Below are 24544 nucleotides of genomic sequence, written 5' to 3' on the forward strand. Positions count from 1 at the left end.
GTATGGAGATCCCAACATATGATAGCCAGTACTTCACTGTGACTTTGTGACATGTGTAGATCGGAGGAGATTTCAACGTAAAGGAAATTACCCCTGGGATCCTTGCTGGATGAAGTTTAGAGTGGTGGTATGAGAAAGTCCCAGTTTTCTGTTGAAATCAGGAGAACCGTCACTCAAGACGAACCGAAGACAGGTATACTTATGAAGAATGTCCATAGCTCCTGTTGCAGACTTTTGCTCCTTGGCCGCTGAAACATTATTATTCTTGTATAATAGTGTTGTTATTTTTTAACTCCAGTTTAACGGGTATCACCACCCCTAGCGTACAATACATGCCCCTTTGTGCAGGTCCTATATCCAATTAAGGGTGGTGAAGTCCAGTGTAAGACCCGCACAGGGGTGGACAACTCCAGTATGTGACTTGCACACAGAGGTATGTATTGCCCACTAGGGGCGTATAACTCCAGTAAAGGACCTGCATACAGAGGTCTGTATTGCACACTAGGGGTGGATAACTCGAGTAAAGGACCTGCATACAGAGGTCTTTATTGCACACTAGGGGTGGATAACTCCAGTATGTGACCTGCACACAGAGGTATGTATTGCGCACTAGGGGTGGATAACTCCAGTAAAGGACCTGCATACAGAGATCTGTATTGCGCACTAGGAGTGGATAACTCCAGTAAAGGACCTGCATACAGAGGTCTGTATTGAACACTAGGGGTGAATAACTCTAGTAAAGGACCTGCATACAGAGGTCTGTATTGCACACTAGGGGTGGATAACTCCAGTATGTGACCTGCACACAGAGGTATGTATTGCGCACTAGGGGTGGATAACTCCAGTAAAGGACCTGCATACAGAGGTCTGTATTGCGCAATAGGGGTGGATAACTCGAGTAAAGGACCTGCATACAGAGGTCTGTTTTGCGCAATAGGGGTGGATTAATCCAGTATGTGACTTGCACACAGAAGTATGTATTGCGCACTTGGGGTGAATAACTCCAGTAAAGGACCTGCATACAGAGGTCTGTATTGCGCACTAGGGGTGGATAACTCCAGTAAAGGACCTGCATACAGAGGTCTGTATTGCGAACTAGGGGTGGATAACTCTAGTAAAGGACCTGCATACAGAGGTCTGTATTGCGCATTAGCGGTGGATAACTCCAGTAAAGGACCTGCATACAGAGGTCTGTATTGCACACTAGGGGTGAATAACTCCAGTAAAGGACCTGCATACAGAGGTATGTATTGCGCATTAGGAGAGGATAACTCGAGTAAAGGACCTGCATACAGAGGTCTGTATTGCACACTAGGGGTGGATAACTCCAGTAAAGGACCTGCATACAGAGGTCTGTATTGCGTACTAGGGGTGGATAACTCTAGTAAAGGACCTGCATACAGAGGTCTGTATTGCACACTATTGGTTGATAACTCTAGTAAAAGACCTGCATACAGAGGTCTGTATTGCGCACTAGGGGTGGATTAACTCCAGAAAAGGACTTGCATACAGAGGTCTGTATTGCACACTAGGGGCGGATAACTCCAGTAAAGGACCTGCATACAGAGGTCTGTATTGCGCACTAGGGGTGGATAACTCCAGTAAAGGTCCTGCATACAGAGGTCTGTATTGCACACTAGGGGTGGATAACTCGAGTAAAGGACCTGCATACAGAGATCTGTATTGCACACTAGGGGTGGATAACTCCAGTAAAGGACCTGCATACAGAGGTCTGTATTGCGCACTAGGGGTGGATAACTCCAGTAAATGATCTGCATACAGAGGTCTGTCTTGCGCACTAGGGATGGATAACTCCAGTAAAGGACTTGCACACAGAGGTATGTTTTGCACACTAGGGGTGGATAACTCTAGTAAAGGACCTGCACACAAAGGTATGTATAAGACAAACGGCACTACTATCTGGATAACTGAGGTCAGGTAGGTTAAGTGAATGAACAAGGACAATACTGTCTGGATAAATGAGGTCATTACGACTAAGGTTTACTCAGACTAGGACAGTGCTGCATGGATAACATGTCAATCAGGCTAAGGGCACTTTCAGACACGGACGATCCTGTATGGAAAACCAATGTCAGGCAGGTTAAGTGATCAAAATAAGGACTGTGATGTCGAGATAATTGATGTCATTAGGGTAAGTGAACAGTCAAGGGCAATATTGTCTGTATGGCCGAGGTCAGGCAGATTAAGTGCGCAGACAAGGACACCAATGCTGTCTGGATAACTGATGTCATTAAGGCGAAGTGCAACGACAAGGAGAATACTCTCTGGATAACTGACGTCATTAAGGCGAAGTGCACAGACAAGGAGAATACTCTCTGGATAACTGATGTCATTAATGCTAAGTGCACAGACAAGGAGAATACTCTCTGGATAACTGATGTCATTAGAGTAAGTGCACAGACAAGGAGAATACTCTCTGGATAACTGATTTCATTAAGGCGAAGTGCACAGACAAGAAGAATACTCTCTGGATAACTGATGTCATTAAGGCGAAGTGCACAGACAAGGAGAATACTCTCTGGATAACTGATGTCATTAAGGCGAAGTGCACAGACAAGGGGAATACTCTCTGGATAACTGATGTCATTAAGGCGAAGTGCACAGACAAGGAGAATACTTTCTGGATGACTGATTTCATTAAGGCTAAGTGCACAGACAAGGAGAATACTCTCTGGATAACTGATATCATTAAGGCGAAGTGCACAGACAAGAAGAATACTCTCTGGATAACTGATTTCATTAAGGCGAGTGCACAAACAAGGAGAATACTCTCTGGATAACTGATGTCATTATGGCGAAGTGCACAGACAAGGAGAATACTTTCTGGATAACTGATTTCATTAAGGCTAAGTGCACAGACAAGGAGAATACTCTCTGGATAACTGATGTCATTAAGGATAAGTGCACAGACAAGAAGAATACTCTCTGGATAACTGATGTCATTAAGGCGAAGTGCACAGACAAGGAGAATACTCTCTGGATAACTGATGTCATTCAGGATAAGTGCACAGACAAGGAGAATACTCTCTGGATAACTGATGTCATTCAGGATAAGTGCACAGACAAGAAGAATACTCTCTGTATAACTGATGTCATTAAGGCGAAGTGCACAGACAAGGAGAATACTCTCTGGATAACTGATGTCATTAAGGCGAAGTGCACAGACAAGGGGAATATTTTCTGGATAACTGATTTCATTAAGGCGAAGTGCACAGACAAGGAGAATACTTTCTGGATAACTGATTTTAATAATGCTAAGTGCACATATTAATCGTTTTTTTATGCATACCAACCTTCTCCCATTTGTGGCCAATATCATTAAGCAGCCTCATGTCCTTAAAGGGCAAGTTCACACGGAAATTAACCTTTTTTTCTTGTACTTTTTCCACATTAAAAGTGTTAACCTAGAAGTGTCATAGACAAAAATATAAAAATATCACAATTAATTAACATATTTTTCGCATTAAAACGATTTATATTTTTCACATTTACCAAGTGTTCTATTTCCACAACAAAAACACCATGGCTTATGCCCCTTGCAATATGACGTCATTGGTGCCAATTGATAAACATTATGACGTCATCATGCTTTGTTAGAGCCGCTTCACGTGGTGTAGGTCTAGGTGTGTGATTCTAGCGTCTCAGATGCCAGCCAGCATAGTGTTATGCTGAGTCACCACTGCGCCGGAGTGTGTCGTAGGCCATGTTGTTTTACCGCAAACTGGTACTTGATATCTTTTGCGTTGAGAATAGACAGGGACCAGTTGAATTGGCACCAATTACGTCATAATCTAAGGGGGATAACTCAGGCCTGTTTAGCTCGAAAAACGAAGGCCTCATAACGGCATATCATTTTCACACTATTGTGAGCTTCCTACTTTCACTGTGAAAAAAATGAGTGTATATTTTCAAACACAGATACTAATTAATTCTAAAATTGCGTTTTGTATAGAAAAAGAAAGAAAGTGATTTTTGCGTGTACACTTCCCCTTTAACGTCTGATATTCAAAAGGAGTCCGTGTAGTATATTCAAGTAAGTTACATTTTCCCCCGTTTAATTAACCACGCATTAAAGTTTAATTGCTAATATATTTTTTAATTTGAAGTTTACACGATATACGGCCTTTCAATTGGACGAGAGGTCGGTCACCTGATCGCGAAATTGACGTTCATAAGTGTATGAATGACACAATTTGACGAGACCGTGTTCTTGAAACGACGTAAACACTGACGGACTACTTCCACGTTCCTTGGGAAACCCCTAGGAATTCCTCACCACGAATACATACAGAAGCGGTCTTTCTGATCATTTAGACCCTTTAATCTTGAACTCAGCGTTTTAGTATTATACACTGATAAATGTTAGATTATTTGACTGCACGATCGTTCACAAATATCCTCGCTACGACCCGTCCTAGTGAACAAAACGAAGAAATGCATATCCAAACTATGGTAGTATCGACTCGATCTGTGTCCAGGCTGACAGTGACAGTCGACAGCAATCTAAGTTAGTGTCTATTTGACACATCTTTAATCACCTTTCAATGATCGTCCAATTGATCAATGATGACTAAAACATGTAACCGCCATAGGTTCATCAAATCTCTCCCGTCACGTTTAACGTGTCGGCCATTTTGACGTCGTGTACTTGACATGACTTGATTTTGACTGACTTACTGAGGTAAAGCTTAACAGACTTTTCCCATCTAATGGTGATATTATTTGAATACATGTTTTGCGTAAGCTGTTTCTGAAGGGCAAGTTGTGCATCCATTCGCCCATGTCATCTTTTGGAGGAACTATTTTATTCCGCGATATAGCTGGTTGTTGTACGGCTCTCAGTGTAAACATGAAATCACACGTACTAAATATAATTGTGTATAGATCTTGGTCTACATCTTTGAGGTAAGAAATTGTGATAAAAAATACAAGAAGTGACTTTCACTTTGTTTGAGTTCATTGGAGTATGAACCTTCATAGAGTGAGGGCCAAACATTGTATGAACTTCCAATGAACTCACACAAAGTGAAAGTCAATTCTAAAGTAATATCATAATTATGCATTTCTGAGGCATCAGATGGAGGGGAACTTTGATGCTCTGCATCAACGATATCAAAATACATACTGCTGTTGCCCCATGTATATGGCACAATCCCTTTTTCCCACAGCATCCATGTCCCGTAGAATCTCTTGCGACGAATGTTGCCGTGGGGAACTTCAAGGCTTGCTGAGCGTTTGTCCCGCTTGGTGCTGCTGTCTGAATCACGTTCATTCGTCCGTTTATGGCTGGCACGCTCTTTCTTTCTGACGTTATACGTTGCCAGGAACTCGTCCAATTCCTTTGAAAGATGTTACGATGGTGTTAGTATTTATTAATTTTTTTTTATTGAATTTTTACAACTTTCTTTATTCGTGTCAATGAGTATTGAGGGCATGTATTGTTCATGTGAGATCTCATCTTGTACGATGACAAATTTATAAGTAAGGAAGACACATTGCTGGAATAATGCTAAAAGCGGCGTAAAACCATACGCACTCACTCACTACATCTCTTTAAAAAAACAATCAGTTTGGTCAAAGTCATACGGAACATTTAGTGTTGTTATGAATACCCAAACTAGTTTTCATTCGTGAACATAATAATTATTTATTGTTTTGGTTTTTTTAAAATGCGGATATTATATCTTGTCCTTAACATTGACCGCTATCTTCGGATATATAGAAATCTGATATAGCGATTGGTCGGACACTATCTAATCTCGAATTAGTGGGAATAAACGTCCATGCTTGCGTAAATAGCAAACTTCGTATTGAAAGAACTGATTCTTAGGTTCCTGAGTTCGTTATAAGCAATGTTGACTGACAAGGTTTCCGGGCTACGGTATTTTGGGGTCGTTTTTACTGTGGAATGGCTTCGATATATCCAAATTTTGTGAACGCTGCAATCGACTAAACAATGCTATCTCAGATTAATAAATGTAATGTTCAAATGATTAACTCGCTGATTACCCAATCATGTATACAGTAAACTACGTTTATAACGAACACGCTTATTACGAACTGACCGATATAACGAACTTAATTTAGGTCCTGGTAATTTGTTGTATATACGCTGTAAATATGCTTATAACGAACTATTGTTATTACGAACTAAAAATAGTGGTCCCTTTGTGTTAGTTGTAGGGAAGTTACAAGGCTATCTACATACCTCCTTCTGGATTTTAGCTTCAACGTCACCATGGCCTTTGTGAAGATCGTCTATCTACAAAAAAAGACAAAGTTCAATATTTTGTTGTTTGTCTTCAAAGTTTTCCTTTAAAGAGAGGGGGCGGTCGGGTAGCCTGGTGGTTAAAGCGTTCGCTCGTCACGCCGAAGACCCGGGTTCGATTCCCGACATGGGTACACTGTGTGAAGCCCATTTCTGGTGTCCCCAGCCGTGATATTGCTGGAATATTGCTAAAAGCGGCGTAAAACCATACTCACTCACTCACTCACTCACTCCTTTAAAGAGTATGATGGTCACAGGTCAATGAATGACCTTAAATGTCAATACGTGTTGAAACGTATGCATTGATTGTCACGTGTCACGCCACCATGGCCTTTGTGAAGATCGTCTATCTACAAAAAAAGACAAAATTCAATATTTTGTTGTTTGTCTTGTTCCGTATATTATAGCCGTGCAGTTTGCTTTTCATGCCCATGTGTTTGTTTGTTTAACGCCGCACTCAGAAATATTCACGCCATGTGACGGCGGTCTGTAAATAATCGAGTCTGGACCAGACAATCCAGTGATTGACATCATGAGCATCGATCCACGTATTTTGGATACGATGACATGCACCAACCAAGTCAGCGAGGTTGACCACCCGATCCCGTTAGTCGCATCTTACGACAAGCATGGTCGCCTTTTACAGCAAGCAGGGGTTGCTGAAGACCTATTCTACCCCGGATCTTCAGGGGTCTCGTGCCCTAATGAATTTATATATATATAAGTACATTCTTTTGGTATGATGAGGCCGGGAATCGAAATCCAACCTTCCAGTCTTCGGGTCGACGCTTTACCACTAGACCACGGAGGCGGTCATACCAAAATAACGACTTGATATATGGCTTTATACCAACGGAATATAGAAATGATGAACAGTGAACATTTCAAACAATTTTGTATATTAATTGTTGCACTAACTGGAACAATTAATCGATAAATACTCTCACGCATCTATATAGACTGCAGGACAACAGCTAGTACACCGAGTTTGTTTTTTATGTACCGTATTCGACGTAATAAGCGCCAAGGGCGCTCTCAAAGTTAGAATATTATTATTCGAATATCATTTTGGTGAAAAAAAAACAGAGTTGAAAGATCGTTAATCTCGTGGTTTATGCTGACAGCATGAGATGTTTACATACGACAGATATATTATTCCAGAATTTAACTGCCCATAATTAAGGGTGCATATAATATAACACACGAGTGCGTATCACACACGAACAAATAAGTCTTGTGTACATTGATCAATCGGATGGGGTGCTAATTGGGATTGTTCACAAGCCAATACATTGGCAAATATCGCGATGGGCGCTTATTACGTCGAATACGGTAATTGAAAATTGAAAGAACTGTTTGGTTTGGTTATGTCTATTTAACCAACTCTCATTCTTGCAACAGTTTGTTGAGTAAAATACATTGGTTCAAAGAAGAGAATGAAGAAAATGAATTTGCAATCACATGACTCCTACCATTTTAGCAATGTTTTTTTGTGAGCACCAAACTTTGTTTAAAGGCTTTTATCGATGTAAACCTTAATTAAGATCGATATTATAGTCCCTATATTAATCAGTCCTACAACTACTAATAGGAAATAATAGACGCCGCTATTTTGCAGCCTGGCTTTTCAAAGTTTTCCTTTAAAGAGCATGGCGGTCACGGGGAAATGAATGACCTTAAATGCCAATACGTGTTAAAATGTATGCATTGATTGTGCTACAGCCAACGAAAGACTCTATCAGAGATGTATGCTTTACAAACACCGCGTGTTGTCCGTCAATAGTCGTATACAGACAAGCAGCACGATGACTGAATGGTGTTATAACATGAACAGCTTGCAATGAGGACAGCGATGAGAGCCTATTGAACGCGCATGTATGTGTACATTGGTGACACTTTCTGTCAGCGAAAGGTCAGAATCCATTGTTTCTCTCGTCTAGACACAAACGTCGGAAACAGGACTTGGAGGCGTTATACTGTATGACATATTTCTCACTCATTGACAATGTGTGGAATGGTAAAGGTAGAAACGCGTTCTTGTACATGTGTTATAGAGTTGCATCCTTAAAATGAATGAGTGGGCGAGTTGGGTTTTACGCCGCTTTTAAAAGTATTCCAGTCATATCGCGGCGTGTCAGGTTAAAGTGGGAGGAAATCCCGAAGTGATGCAGGTTTCAGACGTTTACCACTGCGGTGAAACCCACGAGCACGGGTATGATGCTGACAAACCTAGAAACATAATCGGGGCGAACCGGAATTCGAACCCACAATCATTGGTTTCTGGCGTGCCCAAGGGACGCAACTGCACAGCGAATCGCGGCGCCTTAGACGACTGGGCCACCCGTGCCCCCGCGTCCCAAAAGCATGTAAAAAAGCGATGATCGCGGGTCGAATCGCAGATTTGCATTGGTTATATTTCTAGGTTTGTCAGCACCATGCCAGTATTTGTGGGTTTTACCAAAGTGGTAAACGTCTGAGACCTGCATCACTTTGGGCTTTCCTTCACATTAAGCTTACACGCCGTGATATAACTAGAATACTGTTCAAAGCGGCGTTAAAACCCAGCTCACTGACTTACTATTATTAACGATGCTTCTTTAACTTCCTACCTGTGCTACTGGGTTTCATGAGATAGAAGGGGGCACGGGTGGCCCAGTTGTCTGAGGCGCCGCGATTCGCTGTGCAGAGTTGCGTCCCTTTTGGCACGCCAGAAACCTATGATTGTGGGTTCGAATCCCGGTTCGCCCCGATTATGTTTTTAGGTTTGTCAGCACCATATCCGTGCTCGTCGGTTTCACCAAAGTGGTAAACGTCTGAGACCTGCATCTTCGGGCTTTCCTCCCACATTAAGCTGCGCCCCGCGATATAACTGGAATACTGTTAAAAGTGGCGTTAAAACCCAACTCAATCACTATTAGTTAGGCAGTTTTGGATATTAATAATGTTTAATGTACGAGTAGCGGAGACACAATAGTAGTCAATTGTTTTGTTCTTTTTATGTTCAGACATCCATGTATTTCAGGTTTCTTGCTAATGTTTAACGTTGAACAGATCTCATAAACACACCTTTGGCAATGTTTCTGGTAGTGAAGCGTATCTCATGAACACAACCAGCACGCTTTTCACAAGGTTTTTTGACGGGTTCATTTGATTGGGTGGCAGAGTTAAAATATAGTTTGATACTGTGACCACTTGATCACTCTGCTTTACTCTCCATCTGAGTACATCCATTTGTCAGAGTCTTCAGAGACGTTTCTGCTGTGGTCACATGTTGAGTTTTAAATAATTTATTACATTTGAATTGGGTACTTGACAGTGGTATGTTTAAGGTTTGAAGTTTATTCATTCCTTTGTTTGGTAATGTGCATTACATATATTTTAAAGCTATGTTTATGAAGTGATGTAAAGTTTGGGAATTAAATGTAGAAGGTTTTACTTGTGTAAATCGTATTTGTATTTACTTACTGGTATTTAAGTATAGCTTATATTGTTGGTTGGTCTAGTCAAGCTTATATGTTTATATGAGTAAAGTGTATAATTTTACTTGTTCAAGTCGTGTCACTGTGATATCTCGATGGCAACAAAGCATATAATATGCTCATCCGTAAAAGAAACGCAAGTCAATGTTTTGTTTATGAAATGCACAAAAAAGTAATTTGTGGAAGGAAATGTTTACAAACGTAAAGAGAAACATTAAAAAAACACTGTTCACTATTTACCTCATTCATTTTGAACACGCCGTTGGAACACAGTCGTTTCGTCTCCGTTGACGTTTTGTGCACGTGCAGCGGAAATCACGTGCTAAAATGTTGCATTTACCCCCTTGTCCATCCTTTATAAGCCATCATCGAAAAAAAAACCACCAAGCATTTCACACTCGACTTTGAAAAAGGACAGGCAACATGGTTCGATTAACTGAACACCAGAGAGGAGTTGCCATTGGGATGCTACAGGCCGGATCAATGTCAACTGCAGTGGTGCGGCACTTTGTATGTCATGTGCCTTCCATCACCTAGGGACCGTCTCCGTGGTCTAGTGGTAGAGCGTCCGCCCGGAGAGCGGAAGGTCCGGGGTTCGATCCCTGGCCGCGTCATACCAAAAGACGTTAAAAGATAGTACTTGTTGTTACCCTGTCTGGCGCTCGGCATTAATGGGCTAAAACAAGGACTGGTCGGCTCGGAGTCAGTATACTGTGTCTGAGTGGGATATTCATGTTAAACTGCGGCATGGTATCTCAGTGAGCTAGCACTATAAATCGGCATCAGTCCGGACTAGTACAAGCAGCCACACAAACACACACGTACATGCACGTCGCTATATAAGTGCAATAATCTTGGACGCGACGTTAAACCCAATTTCACCTCACCTCCATCACCTAGGCATCACCAGACAGGCAGTGTCCAAGACCGGCCTCGTTCTGGGCGGCCGAGGGTCACTACTCCAGGGCAGGACCGTTACATCCGGGTGACACATCTGCGTGACCGACAGCGACAATCAGCTGCAACTATTCAAAGTTGACGTCAGCCGACACATTCAGCTGCAACCGTTCAAAGTTGACGTCATCCGGTGTCAGCCGACACAGTTCGTCGTCGTCTAAGACCGGCGGGAATCACATGTCGTCGTCCTTGCACCTGTGTCGTCGTCCTAGCACCTGTGTTTGAGACGTGACCAGTGGCAACAAGTTGTCTTCTCGGACGAATCAAGATTCAACCTTTCGCACGCCGAAGGCCGCATCAGAGTATGGAGACGACGAAATGAGCGTTACGCTAACTGCTGTGTCTTACAGGCCGACCGGTGGGGAGGAGGGAGCCTCATGGTTTTGGGAGATTTTTTGTATCGTCACAGGACCCCTCCATACGTGTCCCGTCAGGGATGATGTTCTTCGTAATCACGTCAGACCTCTCTTCTTGGGTCAACCTCAACTCCAGGTCTTTCAGCAGGACAACGCTCGTCCCCAAAACAGCACGGGTCTCTATGGATTCCTCAGAGAGAATAACATTCCTGTGATGCCCTTGGCGTCTTTGGCACCGAACATTGCGCCAATTGAGCATGTCTGGGACGAGATTGGGAGACGTCTACGGGCTGCGAGGCAGCCACATACACTTCAGGAACTGGAAGCCTTTTTGGTTCGGTAAGGGAACGGGATTACACAAGCCTTCTTCCAAAGACTCAATGAGACGGCAATGTGCTGCCTGTATCGCAGTCACACACACTATTGATGGACAAGACTGACACTTTTCTGATTTTCAATGAACAAGGATGTTTTTCATCTAGCAATCAAAGCCCGTTTGTTTTAAAATGTTTTCTCTGTTATCATTTCTCAGTATTATCTACATATCGTTCATAGTCTTTACCTTTTGTACAATTTTGTCAAACCGAGCAAATTTTGTGCCCATGGTGATGCCTATTTCCTGACCTAAAATCCCTAAATTTAACAGTCCTGTAAATCCCCCAAAAGCTAATAAAATGAAAGACAGATTTTGAAACTACTTTCTCCCATTCCTTCAGTTTTCACAAATCCAACTTTATTTGCAGGGTCCAATTTATTTTTTCATTAGACCACCGACCCAAGAATGAATACGTCGGATAACAAATAAAAACAGCGCTCACAGTGGTTAACCTACTGTAACATCCAACAAACGCATCCTACCTGATCACATGCCTCTCTCTGTCCCACTAATTTAAGGGTACACTGTTGGAACAGAGGCTTGTGTTACTAAGGGCACATTGGTGGTCCAGTGGATTAAGCCTCAATAGCTGTACTATAAAAAATGTTCGAAGCCGCGATTTGCCTTAATAATGGTCGTTACTTTGTAGCGTTTCACCAACTAGGGAAGCATCAACAACATGCGTCGTGTCGGGAGCTCCTCCAGCAGTAAGATGACAACAGCTGAAATCTCCTCACGGCGGCATCACCGAACATAACCAATGCATGTAAGAAGATGTAACAATTAAGGCCTAGTATGGTTGCTTTTTAATTCATTAGTGGCCGTCATAAACACTTGCAAAGCTAAGTCAACTGTTCACATAAAAATGGACATTGCATTGGACATCAGTTTATTCACAAATGCGTCAAATTTCCTCCTAAAAGTTTTGAAAGCTTTTCCAAGACCTAGAATGTTGGACTGCTGATCAAATACCCTTTGAGCAAGAATCATATAAGGCTCTTTGAACTATTTGTGAAAATGAGACATGACTCACACATGTACATCTTGCCATACAGTTTATTGGTGCTTTTTGTCACTATGAATCTTTATGCATAGATATAAACATGAAACAGATGAGTTTGTTTCACTGGTGTCTTTTGTTATTTCTAGTTCAGGTGGGTAAACCAGTTGAAGGAATTGACTATTTGATCAATAGTGAAAGATATCAGCGTGAGTGAGTTGGGTTTAACGCCGTTTTTAACAGTATTCCAGTTATATCACGGCGTGTCAGGTTAATGTGGGAGGAAAGCCCGAAGTGATGCAGGTCTCAGGCGTTTACAACTTCGGTGAAACCCACGAGCACTGGTATGGTGCTGACAAACCTAGAAACATAATCGCGTCGAACCGGTATTCGAACCAACAATCATAGGTTTTTGGCCTGCCCAAGAGGCGCAACTCTGCACAGCGAATCGCGGCGCCTTATTTGACTGGGCCACCCGTGCCCCCTGAAAGATATCGGATCATCGATACACATGAAGCATTGAACTATAAAACATGGTTCTTTTGGAGGAAATTTGACGCATTTGTGAATAAAATTATGTCCATTGCAATTCTCTCGTGTGACTTTTACCATGTATTCTTGTGTTTGGTTTCATGTCAACACTTGACCTTTGCAAGTGTTTATGACGGGTACTACCGGTGAGCAGGATACGCCTACCTTTTCGCGAAAAATCGGGATTCATGACGAGTGATTCATAAACACATGCTTATGATAGTCGGAATAGTACAATAGACTGCTTTTAGCTGAAATTTCTTATGATTATGTCAAGTGTTTTGTTGCCCTATTATTATAATATCAATGACGAGTTTGTCTGGTGCAGGCTCGATTATTTACAGGCCGCAGTAGTTTAGTTAAACTATTGCTGAGTGCGGGTTAAACAGGCAAAATACGACACGTAATCAGCAACCTTTTTATCCAAAAGATGAAAAGAACGTAGCTGTACACAAAGTACACAAATTGATTATTGACACTGACATATTTTTGTATCTGAAGTAATAGATCAATCATATACAGGTGTTACCACATTGTCTATCCTAATTGTCCTTGAATATTACTGTAACGTGTGATATGACACGGCAACAGTTTTCATGAAACCGACTAGAATCGATAATGATGTCCGTAATATTATTGAGTATATAACGCATAGTATCAAGTACAAAACGAAAGCAAATAGTGCGTGATATGAATTACTGAACGAGTCATCGTCAAATACTATTGACGTTACAGCGTGTGTATTTCACAAGGTATCTAGCGACCGAAACATTTGTATTTCTCAAACTGCTCACATTATCTAAACCAAACGCTTCTTCAGTTGTTGGTATACGTGTGGCGCCGGAATACAACATACATTGGTAGCTAAGTCGACTACAGACTGTTTTCTCTGGGTTCAATCTGGCAATAAATGCGCCGCTTTTATAAGAAACGATAAGACGCCGATTCTTGAATTCTTTATATTTCCGAACTTCACCAAGCTAGAAACATCAGCACCCACTTTATAAATTTATATACAAGTAAACATTATTAATACAGTTTTAATAAATTATATTAAATAAAAGCATGATAATTATTTAGAGTGTTTTGCATCTTTGTTGTTTTGTGATAAAAAATAGTGTCAATCGGGAGTAGATTATCCGTCTAGGAGTAGACCTTCAGAGTACAGTTGCCCAGTGCTACCAAGACCCGTGAAGATTACGGGCAAGAATAGGTCTTCAGCAACCCGTGCTTGCCGTAAAAGGCGACTATGCTTGTCGTAAAAGGCGACTAACGGGATCGGGAGGTCAGGCTCGCTGACTTGGTTCATGCATGGCATTGATCCCAATTGCGTGGATCGATGCTTATGATATCAATCACTGAATTTTCTGGTCCAGACTCGATAATTTACAGACCGCCATCATATAGCTGGAATATTGCTGAGTGCGGCGTAAAACAACAAACCAACCAACCAGCCAGTGCTACCGGCGCCCCTAATTGAATAATCAGTTAATGTAAAAAAACCGTCCTATCCGCATGTCATGTTATTAAACACTGTTTAATAAAGCTTTATTGTTATTAAACGGGATACCTCTTCATGTGTGAATAATAACGTTAACAGTAGGTTCAGTCTAATGTCAAGCAGATGCAGGAGGAAGTAGAGGTCTCTGTTTTCAAAATCCTAATCCCAAATAATTGGAAGATTTTGTTGAGTCAGCGAAATCATCAACACGTTTCAGCACGTGGAAGGTCTTTTAAAGAGCATCCCAGAAACAGGTAGGCTGCCACAGCTTACATGAAATTGATTGCGTGAACTCCATTCAATACCTGCAGGGGAAGCTGAGATACTTAAAGAGCCAAGAGTTTCAAATTCCGACACGCTCCGTTCTCAAATGTCGCATTGTGAAGCACAGTTGATAGGGAAAGCCCAGCAATAGATCCGGGTTAGAATAGGTCTTCAGCAACCCATGATGATGTCGTTAGAGGCGAGTAAGGAGATTGGGTGGTCAGGTTCTCTGGCTTGGTTGTTCGATGCTAACATCGTATCCCAATGGCGTCGATCGATGCTCGTGTTATCATCACTGGTTTGTCTGCTTCATATTCGATTATTTACAGACCGCCGTCATACAGCTGGAATATTTCCGAGTGCGGCGTTAAACATCAAACTACTTAAAAACTAAGTGTCATCATACCTCCATGTCATCACCCGGATCTTCACGGGTCACATTTTGGGAAGCCACATGGAGGACACTTCCAGATTTGACGCATCAGTGACCGAAACTGTCCGATGCAATTACCTGTTTTCACTTATATGAAACATATGCTTCCGTGTCTTTTCAGGAGAAGAATTGACTTGCCTTTGCATGTGTTTCAGATGGGTGGCATCGGTGGAGCAGGATGCGCTCACCCTATCGCAAATACCTGGTATCATTGCTATTTGATAGTGATTCCTTGACATACACTACAAAGCAAAAATCGTTTACTTTATTTCGCAAACTTTCCGCAGAATCTTTGTAAACATTTTACGTAAAATGTTTGCAAAAGTTTTGCGTAGCTACGCAAACACTACGCGGAGCTACTACAGAGTATCTGCAAAACTAATTGCCCCTTTCATGGGACCAATTAATTTTATGACCCCGGGGGTCGGCACAAGCGTGGTGTTGGAAGACATGTTATACATGTACATCCAATATGGTGACTGTTTTTCACTATTCATAATACCACATCATTACAGTACTCCTTGAAATTTTACAATGACTTCAAAAGTTGAGTACAACAGATTGAACGAGAACAAATGATAATGCACTGTACAGAGAAGGATTGTGTCTGTCGCCGTGCAGATTTAGTCTCAGAATGTGCTCATTCGAATTAGGAGTGAGTTAGTGAGTGAGTGATTCGGGTTTAACGCCGTTTTTAATAGTACTCCAGTTATATCGCGGCGTGTCAGCTTAATGTTGGAGGCAAGCCCGAAGTGATGCAGGCCTCAGACGTTTACCACTTCGGCTAACCCTCGAAAAAGGAACGAGACTAATTGATTATCATGAATATGTATTATGCAGTTAAGAATTATATATACATGTGTAAACTATAAAAATGTATTCACTGTAACGTCGTATACCACCTTCTCCCTTCGCGAGCGAGTTGAATGGTCCATGTCCATTGGAGCGAAACGTAGAATGGGTGTGTAAGTTTCTGTATTCAGCAAAACACGTGTTAAATGTGAGTATACAACGAATTTCATTTTAATTCCTTTCATTCAAAATGTCTTCGGAAATTACATAATGCTTGAAAAAAAGAGCTGACTTGAATGGAGATGTGACGTTAGCCAGCTGAGACTGTGCATGTGGACACACATTGCACCAATTACATAACATGCAGGCTCTTTGTAAAAGCAGGAATGTACAGGAAATGAAAAGTAACAATTCTCTGTGTACTAATTACATGTTTCAATGTTTTCTGTTCTCGTGCTGAGATACAGTGAAGTAAGTATCTACTACAATTAACAACAACTCTCTGCTGGAATGTCTGGTGCCTATCATTCGATCGGGTACAGTATCCCTATGAATCAAAGCTTAATATATTAGTACATAAAGTACAGGATTACTTTTCTTCTTTTTTTTGCTCACTCCATTCTAATTCTTAGGTAACACAGAGTAGACCAGTCAGTGCCTTCAGCCATGACCTATGTTGTTTTAAGGTGTATGACAAATGGGGCGTGTAACTAATGGGCGGATACATTGTCAACGAGACTTGTCATCACTAGGTTATTTTTTACTGTACTTTAAGGACTTCTGTGGCCACTGACGGACGTGATTCAAACCCCCTTCTACACTGACACTACATCAAAGTTATTTGTGGACCGATTACATAACTTTTACTGACAGGGTGGGAAAATGGGGTGGTAGTTCACGCGAAACGGAAGACACTGTCTGTGTTTGTTGGGCTGCGCCTTTGATATCGCCTCCAAACATACATGTAACAGAATGAACCATTAAGGGATGATACACATCAGGAACGCGGAGAAAAAACAAGAGTCGTTCTTGTTGTTAATCAAGGCACCAATTCATCTTTCATAAACATTTTTGTGTCTTTGTGACTACACAAAAAGTCCTCTATATAAATTGGATATATCTAGGTGTGTGTGTGTGTGTGTGTGTGTGTGTGTGTGTGTGTGTGTGTGTGTGTGTGTGTGTGTGTGTGTGTGTGTGTGTGTGTGTGTGTGTGTGTGTGTGTGTGTGTGTGTGTGTGTGTGTGTGTGTGTGTGTGTGTGTGTGTGTTATTCTCCGGGGGGTGCACGGGTGGCTCAATCGTCTTAGTTGTCGCGATTCGCTGTGCAGAGTTGCGTCCCTTGGGCACACCAGAAACCTATGATTGTGGGTTCGAATACCATCCCCGTGCTCGTGGGTTTCACCAAAGTGGTAAACGTCTAAGACATGCATCACTTCGGGCTTTCCTCCCACAATAAGCTGACACGCCGTGATATAACTGGAATAATGTTAAAGGCGGCGTTAAACCCAACTCACTCACTCTATTGTTATATCACTATGACGCTTAGCATACGTTACGCACAGAGAGATCCATATGTTATAGTTTAGTTGTTTTTGTATTTAAATAACATAGGAATTGAAGTATATGCGTCTAATGCAAATGCGTATATAATAATCCGTTTTGTTATCAATGTGTGGCCACACTTATCAGGTCATCCTCCATACATGTAGATTCATTTTGTATGTGTTGTTTTACCAAAATACATGTACAGTAAACTACGGTTATAACGAACACGCTTATAACGAACTTACGGATATAACGAACTTACTTTTTGGTCCCGACTATTTGCTGTATATGCTGTATATATGCTTATAACGAACTACGGTTATAACGAACAAAAATTAGTAGTCCCTTTGAGTTCATTATAACCGTACTTTACTGTACATGTATCGAACAGGTCTTCAGCAACCCATGCTTCCGGTAAATGGCGACTATGTTTGTCTTAAGAGGCAACTAACGGGATCGGGTGGTCAGGCTCGCTGACTTGGTCGATGCATGTAATCGTATCCCAATTGCATGGATCGATGCTCATGATAGCAATCACTGGATTGTCTGGTTCAGACTTGATTATTTACAGAACGTCGTCATATAGCTGGAATATTGCTTAAACAACGAAAATACAATACATGACTCAACCGTGATACAACCAGTGTTAAAGTGGTATTCATCAAACCACTACATAAGAATATGCTAGTACATAAATGTATACATGTAGATTTGTACAAGAAAAGATACACGATGCAATCAAATATACATGTCAGTAAGGATAACTAGTGACAGCATTATTATAGCAGGAATATTTTACATGTATTTATCAAACATTGCCTGCAATTCATTCACAGTGTAGCATCATTGTGTACATTGTATGTATTGATACTATTGCCATGGCTCCCCACGCGTTGATGGCGCGATAGTCACATAAAACTCTTAGTCCCGTAAAGCAATACAATAGTGTTTATTCGCGAATTACTTGTAACTTATTCGCAACTTATTCGCGAATTATTTGCAACTTATCGGATTATTCTCAATTTTACTGCAGAACAAACATTTGCGTCGAAGTGTTTGCTCATGACACAGTCGAAATAATACAATGGGCTCTACTTTGAGCAGAGATTTCTTGTAAATACGGAAAGGTTTTTGTTCTTTTTATCATGAGTACGGAAATGGCGACCCTCGTATTCTCTAGATATGTAAACTTACCGCGTTGAAGTAGGCATCGTCAACGCCGTCGAACATGAAATGAGGCGCCATTTTCGGAGGGGTGGCATCCTGTAAAGTCTTCAGAGGCACCTGGGATACAGAGAGATGACGTGTATGTACAGTTCCAAAACAAATTATTAATTTGCTATACAACCATTTCCCGGAATGTAAATATGGTTAGTTTGTATCGTGGAAAATAACACACCAACTGTAATATATCCATGTCCATTTACAACATTCGTAAACAGCTGAATAAAACTCTTTGTTTCTTTGTTGTTTAACGCCGCACTCAGCAATATTCCAGATATATGACGGCGGTCCGTAAATAATCGCGTCTGGACCAGACAATCTAGTTATTGACATCATGAGCATCGATCCACCCAATTAGAACACGATGACATGCATCAACCAAGTCAGCAAGCCTGGCAACCCGATCCCGTTAGTCGCCTTTTACGGCAAGCATGGGTTGTTGAAGACCTGTTCTACCCCGGACCTTCACGGGTCTAAAGCGCATGACCCCAGTTCACTGGTTAATCTGCATTGTTTGTGTTTTAACGCCGCACTCAGCAATATTCCAGCTATATGACGGCAGTCTGTAAATTATCGAGTCTGGACTAGACAGTCCAGGGATTTATATCTTGAGCATCGATCCGAGCAATTGGGATACGATGACATGCATCGACCAAGTCAGCGAGCCTGGCCACCCGATCTCGTTAATCGCCTCTTACGACAAGCATAGTCGCCATTTAAGGCAAGCGTGGGTTGCGTATCTTAATTCGTGTATGGATTTTGAATTATATTGAGTTGGATGATTAATATAACTTGCGTATTGAATGGTGCTATATTTTTCACGAGGAGTAGATACCATACCACTCCGTGTATACATAAAGTCCATTGCCAACTACAGTGAATCCTTTGTCATTATTAATATGTAATATTATTTCAGGATTAGGTCTGCGGCCTTTGGTACAAGAAACATTTAAATTTAATAATTAACATGTTGCATACTTGATGGTAACAGTGTTCATGTCTGCATGATGTTTGTGTGTTTTGCTTGCTTGCTTAACGCGCTCTCAGAAATATCCCATCGTGACACCCCGACCATGGATCCACGCAATTTGGATATGATGACATGCATCAACCAAGTCAGCGAGCCTGACCACACGATCCTGTTAGTCGCCTCTTACGACAAGCATAGTCGCATTTTACGGCAGGGGGCAAGGGTGGCCCAGTCGACAAAGGTGCCGCGAGACGCAAGACACGGCACCGCCAGACTTGACATGATTGTGGAGGCTTACACCACCAGGAGGAAGCCTTCTAGAGATACTAGAGATACTGTTTTGTTTGTTTGTTTGTGTGTGTGTGTTTTTTGTTTAACGCCGCACTCAGCAATATTCAAGCTATATTTCGGCGGTCTGTAAATAATCGAGTCTGAACCAGACAGTCCAGTCATTGACACCATGAACATCGATCCAAGCAATTAGGTATCGATGACATGCAACAATCAAGTCACCGAGCCTGATTACCCGATCTCGTTAGTCGCCTCTTACGACAAGCAGAGTCGCCTTTTACGGCAAGCATGGGTTGCTGAAGACCTGTTCTCCCCCTGATCGTCACGGGTCTACTAGACATGTAAACACACCTGTCATGTACTTTTCGATATTGTTGTCACCCTATTCGTTAAAGGTTATACAACTTCGTATTCAAAGAGGGGACCTTGAATTTAACGCAATAAAGAGCAATAGTATATCCTGTTCGATTAAAATTAACACATAACTCCTCACTTTACACACGGGACTCTTGTAATTGATAGTTTCTCTTCCCAATCCATTTACCTTGATAAAGTACAATCACGTCAAATTGGGTTAAACATCCAGCCCCGGTACTATACTACAATGTACGTCTCAAAATGCTATGATCACCAATATGTTCCCGAGACCAGGGTTAAAACTTGTCTTCAGCAACCCATGCTTGCCGTAAAAGTGAGTGAGTGAGTTGGGTTTAACACCGCTTTCAACAGTATTCCAGTTATATCACGGCGTGTCAGGTGAATGTGGGAGGAAAGCCCGAAGTGATGCAGGTCTCAGACGTTTACCAATTCGGTGAACCCAACGGGTATGGTGCCGACAAACCTAGAAACTTAATTGGGGCGAACCGAGATTCGAACCCACAATCATAGGTTCTGGCATGTCCAAGGGACGCAACTCTGCACAGCGAATCGCGGCGCCTTAGACGACTGTTATAATGTTCTATCTTTTCAAAAGAATTATGTGGCAGAGGCAGCTAACAAAAGCACAAAGTGTCATTCGCTTCAGTAATGAACAAGTAGTTTACAAGGGAACTCTATTTTAACAGTGTCGTTATTTTAACCGAGCCATTGACACTCTTTTACAATTAATTTGGAACCCAAACTCTAGTTTTTACGACATTTCAATTCAATTTTAGTTAAAACATATCCATGCTTTCATTAGTAAACATATAATAGAAATACAATAATGCTGTCAGCCATGATGAATTTGACAAACCCAATCTTATCCCATAATATCTAAACATTTATGTTTTTAGTCAGCTGTAGCAGAATAAATGTCAAGTCTCCATAAAAGAAATACCAGTCCCTCAGAAGTAAACAGATTTTCAGTTGACTGAATATACAAGCAGAAAACTTATTATTTTAGAGTTATGATTTAATTTTTTAACATAATCATAAGTGAACATCGTCGTGATTGAGTGACTCACCGGCTTGAGTTGGACGGTCTTAACCTGTGTGCCGCATTTCACCAGGAGAATACCACTGACTATCAGAGCCACGTTCAACCACATCTTCATGCGACCAGAGGGAATGCAATATGGGGACAACCCGTCGAGTATACAAGGTGTTGAACAATCAATCAGTGTAATATGACGATACACTTTGCGGCCTCCTACGTGCAAAGGGGGCGATCAATGACTTATGATATAGTCAGAATCATACAATGTTCAACGCTTCTAGTCAGATTTCTTAGTGTGGAAAGGGTTTTGTCGATTTTATTTGTCATCTTGTCATACCTCCTCCATACGACTTTTGCCAGTTGTTTTCAAAATACCTATTGTACCCACATCTGTAGTCTTTTGTATTTGTCCTTCCATTTTAACTGCTCCTAAGGTTTTGATGTATTTGTTTTTTTAGATATATATGCATTTCATATTTTTATTAGGACATTCATCCGCACGTTATGTGATTTAAGATTTGCCCGTATTCTTGTGAATTTGTTACCCGTTAATTTATCTTTAAAAACGACGGCTTTGTGGATGACAACTGATCAGTCTGGTTATGAATTAGAAAAATTCGAGTAGCACAATTATATTTACTGCGGTGTCCACTTCGTTAAACCGAATGACACGTTGGAAAGTAGGGATTGAGTAAGAACAGATTTTACTCGTCAAGATGGTCTTCATGCGCATATTACCGGAATCAAATCACATTTATCTTTTTTCAAACCACTCAGACTGCATCAAATACATTTTACAATACATGCATTGTTGAAAAGGTGAGGTGAGATTGGGTTTAACGTCGCGTCCAAGATTATTGCACTTACATAGCGACGTGCATGCACGTGTGTGTGTGTGGCTGCTTGTACTAGTCCGGACTGATGCCGATTTATAGTGCTAGCTCACTGAGATACCATGCCGCAGTTTAACATGAATACACCACTCAGACACAGTATGCTGACTCCGAGCCGACCAGTCCTTGTTTTAGCCCCTTAATGCCAAGCGCCAGACAGGGTAACAACAAGAACCATCTTTTAACGTCTTTTGGTATGACGCGGCAGGGGATCGAACCCCGGACCTACCGCTCTCCGGGCGCTCTACCACTAGACCACGGAGGCGGTCGCTTGAATAGGTAGTTTGTACAGAGACTTTAAACAGTATCCTGGTCATGCCAGAGGTCATGCCAGCGTTACATCAGCATGATGGCGTTTGACGCTACTACTTCGGTGAAACCTGAGACCACTTGCACAAAGCGATCTTAGCGCTAAGATGATCGTAACTCCCATACTTTAACATAGGCTTACAATAGTCTTAGCGCTAAGATCGCTTTGTGCAAGTGGGCCCTGGACCCGTCCTGGCACTGAAAGGCCAGGAATACCTCATAAAATTGTGGTTCTATGAGTGTTTGGAAGCAGTTGCGTCACTTGTTTTCTTGTAAAAAAGTATAAACATGTTGAAAGTGTGTCAATTGATCAGCGTTATCTCTACGTAAATTTGAAACGTCAAAGCTGAAGAATAGTCTTTATTTGTTGGAACAGTTTTATTTGGGCGTAAAAGGCAAAATAGTGATGCAAATTAAGTAAATGAATCACTGAACATCAGTGATGACATACAAATGCGGCTCAAACGGTAGCACCCGACACTCTCACAATTTTCCGGGGCACGGGGGCCCAGTCGTCGAAGGCGCCGCGATTCGCTGTGGAGAGTTGTGTCCCTTGGGCACGCCAGAAACCTATGATTGTGGATTCGAATCCCGGTTCGCCCCGATTATGTTTCTTGGTTTGTCAGCACCATGCCCGTGCTCGTGGGTTTCACCGAAGCGGTAAACGTCTGAGACCTGCATCACTTCCGGCATTAAGCTGACACGCCGTGATATAACTGGGATACTGTTAAAAGCGGCGTTAAACCCAACTCACTCACTCACTCACTATCTAACTCACAACTTTCATTGAAACAGTAAGTGCCACAGAGTTTGGAAGTATGAAAACTCTATTTAAAGGTCAACGTTCCTGGTGTACCGCTTCACCTCATTAGTGGTGCCAAGTCAAACCTGTTATCACCGTTTTCAGGTATAAGGACATCTCAAACGAACTGTGCATCTATCTGTCTCTGTCTATCGATATAATGATACGATAGAATACATAAATAATCTCGTGGTATTAAATTTACTTTAGATACATGTACATGCATGTATGCTTCCGAAGTTCGTCAGATTCGTGTACATTTGACAAAAATAATTGGTTAATATTAATAATAAGATATTGACAATATGTTAAACATAGAACAAACACAAAATATTAAATTTCAAAAGAGACATTTACCAATGGTCCAGTTCACCTTTTGTATAATTTTGGATTATTAACAAAGACTACACTTCAAATACATGATGTGATATACCTAGTTAACAGAATTAACGTCCACACAGCATTTGGTAGAATAAATCGTTGACCCAACCTCGGTGAAAGGCGACATCAGTGCATCCTAGTAAGTCTTTATCAATACTCGTAAACATACCGTAGAAATATGACATATCTGTACACAAGTTATTATGCATGGCCGCAACATGTTCACGCGCACCAGATGCTTGTATTTAATTCCAATTAGGCGTAAGAGTGGACAGTTTGCCTTGTTGACCGATGCTTTATGAGCATTTGTCATCTCCACTGTGACACTGCCGTCGTGCAAAGTGCATTGATGGGCCTTCGGAGGAGGACAAACTATTGATTCGGAAGCAGCATTCCTATTTATTGTGACACCATATGCTGTATGCCAGGTCAGTGCCCTCGGTTCTACTTTGCTTCTTTCAGAAAAATGTATGTTGCGTGTAAACGTTGTTGTCATTTGATTCTTGATCAAAAGTAGTTTGATAAGGGTTACAAATTTCTAGGCCTTAGTAAAATTTGTAAACGGTTTTATGATAGACATGTAGATGATGACAAAATGATGACAATGGCGTTTCCCATTTGCTCCCACGTTGTTTTCAGGTGACCAATTGACTTGCCTTTGCATCTGTTTTGGACAGGTGCCAACAGTGGTGCAGGATACACTTCCCTTTTTGCGAAGATATCTTATAATTATAGA

The 24544-nt window shown here is 41.5% G+C and overlaps 1 protein-coding gene and 1 long non-coding RNA gene across 2 annotated transcripts in view; one reads left to right on the plus strand and one right to left on the minus strand.

Annotated features, from left to right (window-relative positions):
- LOC124136549 overlaps positions 1-21591 on the minus strand; it is a 45791-nt gene extending 24200 nt beyond the window's left edge. Inside the window, exons 1-5 of the mRNA XM_046502468.2 lie at positions 21452-21591; positions 18716-18805; positions 6230-6283; positions 5147-5360; positions 92-248 (exon numbers count right to left, since the gene is read on the minus strand). Of these exons, the coding sequence (XP_046358424.2) occupies positions 92-248; positions 5147-5360; positions 6230-6283; positions 18716-18805; positions 21452-21541 (605 nt within the window). The 5' untranslated portion in view covers positions 21542-21591. The remainder of the gene's footprint in view (positions 1-91; positions 249-5146; positions 5361-6229; positions 6284-18715; positions 18806-21451) is intronic.
- Positions 21592-24142: 2551 nt separating this feature from the next.
- The window catches only part of LOC125378365, a 49226-nt gene continuing 48824 nt past the window's right edge, over positions 24143-24544 (plus strand). The window contains exon 1 of the long non-coding RNA XR_007220227.1: positions 24143-24236. This is a non-coding gene — a long non-coding RNA (uncharacterized LOC125378365). The remainder of the gene's footprint in view (positions 24237-24544) is intronic.

Source organism: Haliotis rufescens, unplaced genomic scaffold (assembly GCF_023055435.1).
Source record: "Haliotis rufescens isolate VD_foot unplaced genomic scaffold, xgHalRufe1.0.p SCAF_12, whole genome shotgun sequence".
Lineage (NCBI taxonomy): Eukaryota > Metazoa > Mollusca > Gastropoda > Lepetellida > Haliotidae > Haliotis > Haliotis rufescens.